Source organism: Penaeus chinensis, chromosome 35 (genome assembly GCF_019202785.1).
Source record: "Penaeus chinensis breed Huanghai No. 1 chromosome 35, ASM1920278v2, whole genome shotgun sequence".
Taxonomy (NCBI): domain Eukaryota; kingdom Metazoa; phylum Arthropoda; class Malacostraca; order Decapoda; family Penaeidae; genus Penaeus; species Penaeus chinensis.
In genome coordinates, this window is record NC_061853.1 from 33,477,544 (window position 1) to 33,486,964 (window position 9,421).

At 42.7% G+C, this 9,421-nt stretch overlaps 1 protein-coding gene across 1 annotated transcript in view; it reads right to left on the minus strand.

Annotated features, from left to right (window-relative positions):
* Nucleotides 1-9,421, minus strand: part of LOC125044494 (microtubule-actin cross-linking factor 1-like) — a 206,894-nt gene that overhangs the window by 60,132 nt on the left and 137,341 nt on the right. The window contains 1 exon segment of the mRNA XM_047641184.1: nt 484-9,421. This exon segment is cut by the window's right edge and continues 1,677 nt beyond it. Within this exon segment, the coding sequence (XP_047497140.1) occupies nt 484-9,421 (8,938 nt within the window).

Below are 9,421 nucleotides of genomic sequence, written 5' to 3' on the forward strand. Positions count from 1 at the left end.
CGAAAAAAGAAAAAATACAGAACAAAATGTGCAGCAAAATAAGAACCTTAAAAGCTACCTTAACGCTACAAAAATAAGCCACATATTCAGCCAAAATTTAAATTCAGAGCTATAAAAACCTGGAAAAAACAAGGTAAAAAGTACTGGTTAGTCACCGTTTACCAGTTTTAGTTAGCAGGCTTAGTACTTACATTAAATTTAGGTTAGTTCCAAACAAAACCAAATATAACCTCAGGCAAAAATAATATATAAGATTGTATTAACTTTAGGCTGCGGTCATTCATACAGATACCAATAGGATGAGTACTATAAGCCACTATTGCCTTGAATAAATACTTGTGCAGCCAACAATATATTAGCGGTAGCAATAAATACAGTACAATGGTAGTACTAGGGTTGCTACATAAAAAAAAAAGAGCATTAGGATATGGTAGCCGGTGAGTGCAGATTCATTCCCCAAGCGTAGGTATTTGTGCAGCTTACCCGCGCTTGTGCGGTGAGCAGGTAGCCCTGGCGACGAGCCTCAGGTAGTGGGTAGTGAGTGCCTGAGGTAGGGTCTATCACAGCACCACCCTGATCGTCCAGCAAACCAATACGTGTAGCCTCAGCAATGCCTTGGATGCTGCCGCTAGCGGGACACTTTACCATGGTTGTTGTGCTGTCGATCAACCCACAAGATATTGCTTCTCGCAGGGATATATGATTTTTCTCATGAGGGTTGAGCAAGTGCCCAGTCTTCTCATCATAGAGACCATAGTCTAGTGCTTCTAAGAGAGCTAATCCACGGCGTGGTGTGATGATGAGTCCAGAGTCCATTGCAGCAGCGATAGTTAGTAGGTGACTAGTAGCTGTATTATAAACCATGCCCTTATCAGCATCAACAGCACCTACTTCACAAGCTTCAGGCAGCTGAAGAAGTTGCCTGGTTCGAGTATTCTTTACAAGGACAGTCTTGGGGTCAATCAGACCAAGACGGCAGGTTTCTCGAAGATTTAGAACTTCCTTTGAGTTGGGATCAATAAACATTCCTGTCTCTGTGTTCAGGTGGCCTTTGTCGATAGCTTCATCAAATGATAAGGGCTCTCTAAGGAACACTATAGTTCCTTGGTCGAAGATTATGCACAAGGTCTTTAGAGTACCAGTTTGTGGGTCAAACATAGCACGCTTTTTCAGGTCAACAAGCCCTTCCTGGATGGCTCTCTTCAGAGTTTTGTATCTACCTGTTCTTGGATCCTTAATCACTGCAGAATCTGGATCCACTAGTTCATACCGAAGAGCTTCCTCCAGTGTATACTCAATACCTGTTTCTGGATCTGTGTATGTACCTTTTTCAAAATCTATGGATCCCTCACGAACAGCCTGCATGAAACTTTTAGGCTTGCCTACAGTTACAATAAGGCCTCTGTCAAAGGCTACATTGAGAGGGTAAGATTTCTTTGTTTGAGGATCTGTGACCATGCCTTTAGAGACATCGATATCTAGGTCCTCAACAGCAGCACGTATACTTTTAATTGTGCTATCTGCGGGATTCTTCAGGGCTGTTGTGTTTCCATCAATGAGAGAATGATCAATGGCCTCAGCCAGGTCCAGTTTGTCTCCTACACATGGTTCTATCAAACGGCCTGTTTCTGGTGTGTACAGGCAATAGCTCAAAGCTTCTTCCACAGTAAGTGGTCGTTTAGATGTAACTATGAGCTTCTTTTCTACAGCCTCCTCAAGTGTAAGCTCTTCTCTTGACTCAGGCATAACATATCTCCCTTTAATATCATCAATAAGACCTTCTCCTACAGCAATATTCAGCTTCATGAAACGAGGTTTGCTAGCATCTCTAATAATTGAGACAGATGGCTCTATTATGTTTTGCTTACAGGCATCAGCTAAAGTCAACTTCCTTCCTGTGTTAGGTTGTATCATTCTACCTGATTTAGGATCACAAAATCCCATGGTGACAGCATCATGCAGACTCTGAGGTTTGTCAATATCCAGGATCATTCCATGGTCAAGAGCATCCATTAAGGTAAGAGTACATCCAGATTTTGGGTCATTGAATTTGCCAAGCCGGCGGTCAATAATACCCTCCCTACAGGTTTGCACTAGTGAAAGACATGTTGAAGAATTACTGTCCCAGTAACACGGAAGGCTTGGGTTGATTACAAGGCGTCTCATAGCCTCATGTAAGGTTATTTTCTTACCTGTGTTGACATCTGTTAGGAGTCCCTGTTCATCATCTAATAACCCTTGATGCAAGGCACGTTGAAGCGACATGGCAACACGACTGTCAATGATCAGAGCTAGTTCATAAGCTTCTAATATAGTGTGTTGGGTGCCTGTCTGATGGTTTTTGACCAGAGCAGTCTCACCATCAATGAGATCACATTCAATAGCTTCTCTAATGTTAACCTTCTTAAGGCGGCCAGAAAGCGTGTCTTTCACATGTGTCGAGTCTGGATCAATCATCTGTACAGCTAGAGCTTGAGACAGAGATATCCACTCCCCAGTAGAAGGACTCAAGAACCTGCCACTCTCCTCATCATAGAGTTCTTTCATGATCACTACTCTGAGAGCCATTGGCATCTGAGCCTCCATGAGATAGTCCTGCTCAAATGCATCCTTGAAATTCATCTTTTTAATTCTGCCAAAGTTTATCATGCCAGTTCTTGTATCAACAAGTTCATTTGAAGTGGCCTGTTTGAAACTCATTAATTTCTCTGTGTTGGGATCACGAGCTAGGGTTGTGCTAGTGTCAATAATGCCACTGCGAATGGCCTTGTGAACAGTCAGTTGATCTTGAGATACAGGGCTTGTAACACGACCTGTGCTTGGATTGTAGAGGCCTTTGGTCACAGCCTGATACAGAGTAAAGGTAGTTTTACCTTCTACCACTACACCCTTTGATAATGCTTCTGTTAGTTCAACATCGGCACCAGTTACAGGGTCCCTGAAAGTACCAGTAACAGGATCAATCAAGCCTGATTTAATTGCTTCTTCCAAGCTTATGGTCTCTCCAGTTCGAGGGTCCTTTATAGTTAAACATGAAGCATCAACAACGTCTCTTTCAATTGCATCCTTAATGGTAATTCGATCTCCATCTACAGTGATCAGACCTGTTTCTGGGTCATAAAGACCATCCTCAATAATTTGGAGCAATGAGAATGTACCCACAATAGTTATCAAGTAACCTTTTTTCACTGCTATATCAAGGCTCATCTCTTCTGGCTGAAGTAACTTGCCAGAATCACCATCCAATATGGACTTGTCAAGTGCATCTTTTATGGTATAAGTTTCCTCATCGATCTTAACTCTACAGATACTTGTGTCCACTAATCTGCAAGCCATGGAGTCATTCAATGTCAATTCATCACCTTCACAAGCATCATAGAATGTACCTTCTGTGGGATCATACATTTCACCAAGAACAGCATCAGTAAGAGGAACAGATGTACGGTGAGTCACAATTAATTTTTGTTTCACTGCTTCATCCAAAGGTATAAACAAGTTGCTCTTGGTATTTTTGAACTTCCCATTTTGAGCTACTACTAGATCAAGCAGCAGAGCATCATCAAGTGTAATATATTTGTCTGCTTTGGTGTCCTTGCAGAGGGTGATAAAGGCATTCACTATACCTCTCTTTACAGCCTCATCCACGTCAAGCTTTTGTTTGGTTATGCTATCATTAATTTTGCCAGACTTCTTATCATAAAGACCTTTGTTTACCACAGCCACCAAGGACATTGCCTTTCTCTTAGGAACCAAAATTCCTTTGGACAAGGCTGTCGTTAAATCCATCTCACAACCTGTCTCTGGATCTGTGTATTTGGCTGAATCTAGGTCAATCAGCCCCATTTCAACTGCTTCCTTCAAGGAGGCTACATCCTCATTCCTTGGATCATATATATGGACGGTAGCAGGATCTAGAAGGCCACTCTTCAAAGCTTCACCAACTGTCATGGATTCTCCAGTTCCAGGATTAGTAAACATTCCTGTGTCTAGGTTCAGAAGACCCTTCCCAATGGCATCATCCAGAGAAGCAACAGCTTTGGATTTTTCTTCTGTCAGTTCCTTTTTCTCATCAGGTTTAATGAGACCCTTCTGGGCAGCTTCAAAGAATGTAAGGGACTCCCCTGTTTGAGGATCTACCACTTCTCCTGTTGTTGGACTTACAATTCCCTTATCAATAGCTTCCTGAAGAGGTATCTCCTTTCCAGTTGTGGGATCTTTTACTACTGTAAGTTCTGAGTTTAAGGCAGAATTCTCTATTGCCTGCTGGAACGAGATCTCTTTACCAGTGTCTGGATCAACAAAGTTGCCACTATTAGGATCATACTGACCTTTCTGAGCCATCACCTTAGGATCCAAAGTCCTGACAACTTCTGTTATAATTGTGATTTCCTCAACAATCCAGATCTCAGTCCGACTGCGAATTTCAATAACAGTCACTAGGGTAACAAACTCTTCAATTATGGCACGTCTTAAAGGTTGTCTCTTTCCTGTGGAGGGGGATACAACTACACACAAATCTACATCAATGTAACGTCCCTCCATTGCATTTCTTAAGGTCATTTTCTGACCAACTTCAATCACTGGTAGAGAAATTTCATCCTCAGATCGCATGGATGGTCTTTTAAGCATGTCCTCTGCTGTCTTAACTGGTTCATACTCTTCTGTGATCTCAGTCACAATAGTTTTCTTTTCTGCAGATGATGATTTTATTTTATCATGAGCCACCTTAATAACTTCTTTAACAGCCATTCCAGCAAGTATTGGTGCACCAATAACTGCAAGCAGACCCATCTTCACAGCATCTTTAACTTTAACCTTTGATCCTGTTTTGGCATCAATAAAGTCACCAGCTTTCACATCAATTACACCTTTATCCACAGCCTCTTTAGTTGACAATGCCTGGCCACTCTTTGTGTCGTAGACCATTGCTTCTGGATCAATTACTCCTTTATCAACTGCTTCCTCAAGTGTTAACAGAGTACCTGACTGGGGATCTTTAAACTTCCCAGACTTCTCATGATAGATTGTTGAAAAGGCCTGCATAATATTGATTTTACTGGTAACTTCAGTAGAAGGTGCTGGTTCCATGGGCTCCACAAGACCTTTTTGAATGGCTTTATCAATTGGAATAACATTACCTGTGTTAGGGTCTTCAAATGTTCCTTTAGCAAAGTCAATGAGTCCTTGTTCTGCTGCCTCTCTAAATGTTGGTTTTTCCTCATACTCCTCTGTGCCAAGATCTTCAACAATGCCTTTTTTCTTTGCCTCTTCTATAGACAGTATCTCACCAGTTTTTTCATTTTTCACTTCTGTTGGGCTGATAAGTATATATCCAGTTTCGACTTTTACTGTGGTGGTGGTGATAGTTTCGTAAGTCCTTACTGTTTCTGTTATTACTTCTTGGCTGATAACAGTTTCTTCTGGTGATAAAACAGTTGTCATAGGCTTAATTTGAAGCAAGCCACTTTCAACAGCATTTTCAACAGGAACCTCTTGTCCTGAGTTTGGTATGGTGAATGTGCAGGATTCTGTATCAATTAGTTTACAGTCAAGAGCCTGAGTTACTTGAACACTCTCTGGTAAAATAGGGCATGGCAATGCCATAATGAAATCATTTTCAATGGCTGTTTTTAGTGGTTGACGATCTGTTGTTACAGGATTAACTATTTCTTTATTGTCAGCATCGACAAGGCCTCGTTGCAAAGCAACAGGGAAGGTCATTCCCACAGGGGGAAGCCAATCTACCCTGGCAGCAGTTGGTGTGACAAAGACATTATCCATATCAACTGCCTCTAAAATTGACACGGGTCCTTTAGAAACATTAACTTGACCACTGGTTGGATCAATAATACCTCTCTTCATAGCTTCCTCCAAAGTGATAATTTCTTGTGTATTTGGCTCAATAACCTGTGAAATAGGGTCAATGATATCACAGAGAACTGCCTCACTAAGTGTTAAACTGGTACCAGTCTCAGGATGAATGAATTTCTGAGAATCTTTGTCAAGGAGACCCTGTGTTACAACTTCTGGGAGAGTAACACTGCGCCCAACAGGAATCAACACATTACCAGTGTTCCTGTCAAGAACACCTCTTTCTACAGCCTCTGTAATTGTTAATGGCTCTCCTCGTGCAATATCAAGCACAGCTCCTGTGTCCCCATCAATCTTCTTCAGCTTAAGGGCTTCCTCTAAGGTTATTGATTCACCATCTGGTCCACGGAATGTATTAGGATCTTCGAGAATGGCAGCAGTGTTTTCATCAACAACACCCTTTGAAGCGGCTTGCTTGGGTTTCATAGTCTTCCTGCGTACTTTTTGAAGTCTGACAGGTTTTCCTTCATGGTCAGGGCTTGGTAAAGACTTCGCTCGCCCTATAGCAACACTGAATTTGGGTTCAGTTGTAACACGTTCTCTGGTCTTCTCCCCAAGAGACATTTTCCTATCGCCAAAATCATCAGGACTGGAGGCTTCAGGTCTGGTGGGATCTTTTGAATCTGCAAGATCACCTTCAATTTCAAGCTTCCCATTAACTTCTTTTGGAGACAAGCCTTCTGGCAATTCCTTTTTAGGTGAACCTGCCTTGTCCTTACTCGGTGAACTAGATTCTTCAGGTTCCTTAGTTTTCTGCACATCTTCTGTCTCTTGCAATGCAGATTTTTCCGGGGATCTACGTACAGGTGATGTTTTTGTAGGTGAGATTGCCCCTTCAAGCATAGGAGTCTTTTCAGGAGAGCCTGCTTTTACAGGAGATGAGGCCTTCTCTGGTGAACCTGCCCTTCCAGGCGATTCAACTTCAACAGGTGAAGGTATTTTCTCTGGGGTCCCTGCCTTTTCAGTTGGTTCTGTCCTTACTGGTGAACCTGCCTTTGTAGGCGAAGGTGTCTTCTCAGGTGTTCCTGCCCTTACAGGTGATCCTGCCTTCACAGGTGAAGGTACCTTCTCAGGAGATCCTGCTCTCACAGGTGAAGGTGCCTTTTCTGGTGATCCTGCCTTCACAGGTGAAGGTGCCTTCTCAGGTGATCCTGCTCTCACAGGTGAAGGTGCCTTTTCTGGTGATCCTGCTCTCACAGGTGAAGGTGCCTTCTCAGGTGATCCTGCCTTCACAGGTGATCCTGCTCTCAATGGTGAAGGTGCCTTTTCTGGTGATCCTGACTTCACAGGTGAAGGTGCCTTCATGGGTGATCCTGCCTCCACAGGTGAAAGTGCCTTCTCAGGTGATCCTGCTTTCACAGGTGAAGGTACTCCCTCAGGTGACCCTGCTTTCATGGGTGATGGGGTCTTCTCTGGTGATCCTGCCTTCATAACTACTTCTACTTTGTCTTTACTGGTGTCCTCAGGGCCTAGAATTTGATATTCCTTTTCGTGTGGAATAGTAATCATATCCTCTTCTGATACCTTTTCATCCTGTACCTCAACAATTCTTTCTTGAGCAGAACTCTTAATTTCCTCCAGTTCTTCTGGAGAAATTAGTCCCTCTGCAAAGGCTTCCTCTGGGGTCATCTCCCGGCCAGTTACAGGATCTTGAAGAACAATATCTGTCTCTACAACTGTTGTGGACTTAATTGTTGATTCCTTCCTTTTACCAACAACAGTCTCCGAAGTTTCCTCTTCACTTTGAGAATCTGTAATAACTTCAACACTCTCTTCAATAATAATTTCTGTGCCTGTTTTAGGATCAATCTTTTTCACCTTCTTAATGCCCTTCTTGATAGCCTGTGCAGCTGCAACGCCGGCAATAACAGGGGCACCTATAACAGCAGCTATTCCTAAGACACCATATTTTGCAGCATCTGTAAGGGACAGCTTGCGACCAGTCTTATCTTTATATTCACCAGACTCCTTATCAATGATCCCCTTCCTCATGGCCTCGCTGATATTGAGATCTCGTCCAGAATATGGATCCTTTACTTTAACTCCAGTTGGCTGAATCTTGCCTTCCTTCACGGCTGTCACCACATCAACAACAGACCCATCATCCAGCTGAACACTGCCCTGTGTAGGATCAAACATCATGCCGGGTTTAATTTCGACAGGAGCTGAATCAACGACTGCTTCATTAGTTTTAATTTCTGTAAATATGTTTGATGCATCACCTGACACCTGAACTTTGTCTGGCTGTCCCTCGACACTTGTGATCTGAATAACACGCCCAGATGCAAACTCTTGGGAATCTGTGCGATCTTTGAGAATTACAAATTTCTTCGTAATAGCTTCTTGCATAGTAAGCCTTCTGTTAGAGTTAGACTCACTGTCTGGATACTTTCCTGTAGCATCAAGAATTTTCTTGTCTAAAGCTCTGGTTAAAGCAATAATTCGACCATTCTTAGGGTCAACTACCTCTGCTGATCTTGGATCAATTATTCCTATCTTGACACACTCTTCAAAACTCACTAACCTGTCGGTACCAGGGATGGTAAAGAGACCCATTACTGGGTCATAAAGCTTTTCAGTAATAGCTTCCTTAAGGTACCATCCATCTGGTGGCAATTCAAGTGTTCTGGTCTTAGCAGTGTAACTCTCATTTAGTACAGATGTGGTGCCTGTAAGTGATGCCCCTGATGATGTCATATCTAAATCATCAACATTGCCCATAGCACTGTCAACAGAATCAGCTGGGGACCTAAATGAAGTTTTTGTGCCTGGTGGCATTTTCTCTGGGGACACAATTACCCTACCTGTTCTTCCTTTATCTGGAGAGGTGGGAGTAGATTCATCAGTTTTCAATGGGGACTCTGGACCTATACCACTGGATTTCATTGGAGAATCTGCTCTTGAGCCAAAAGACTTAGTTGGAGATTCCCTAGAATCAGAATAAGGTGACCCCTGTCTTGAACTGAAAGACTTTGAAGGTGAATCTGGCCCTGACTTTGTGGGAGAACCTTCTCTTGAAGAAGAAGTTTGGAAAAGTGTGTCTGGTCTCTTGTCTAATGATGTTTCAGTTCCCTCAGAACTACGAGAGCTTATTGACTTGTCCCTATCTGTTTTATCAGGTGATGAAGGAGAACTCTCTCTTTCAGAGTCTGTTCTAGCAGCCTTTACTGGACTTGGTGACTTTCCAGGAGATAGATGACGTTTTGTAGCCTCCCTTGTTGGCGATATTGAACCACTAAGGGAATCTGCTGTAGATTCATCACTAGGTAGGGTAGTGGGCCATTCTGAAGACAAAGTTACAAGACCTTGTTGAATAGCCTCATCTAGAGGAATAGTCTTATCAGTTTCAGGATCATGGTATGTACCTTGGACCTCATCAACAAGACCTTTGCTTCGGGCCTCTTTTAATGTAATTCTAGATTCTGTTGTTACAACTCCAGTGGTCTTGACTGTTACATACCTCTTAATAGTCTTGGTAATTGTAGCAGTAGTGACAGTCACACTCAAGAGACCCTTCAGTGTGGCAGCTCCTTCAGGGGTCACTAAACCT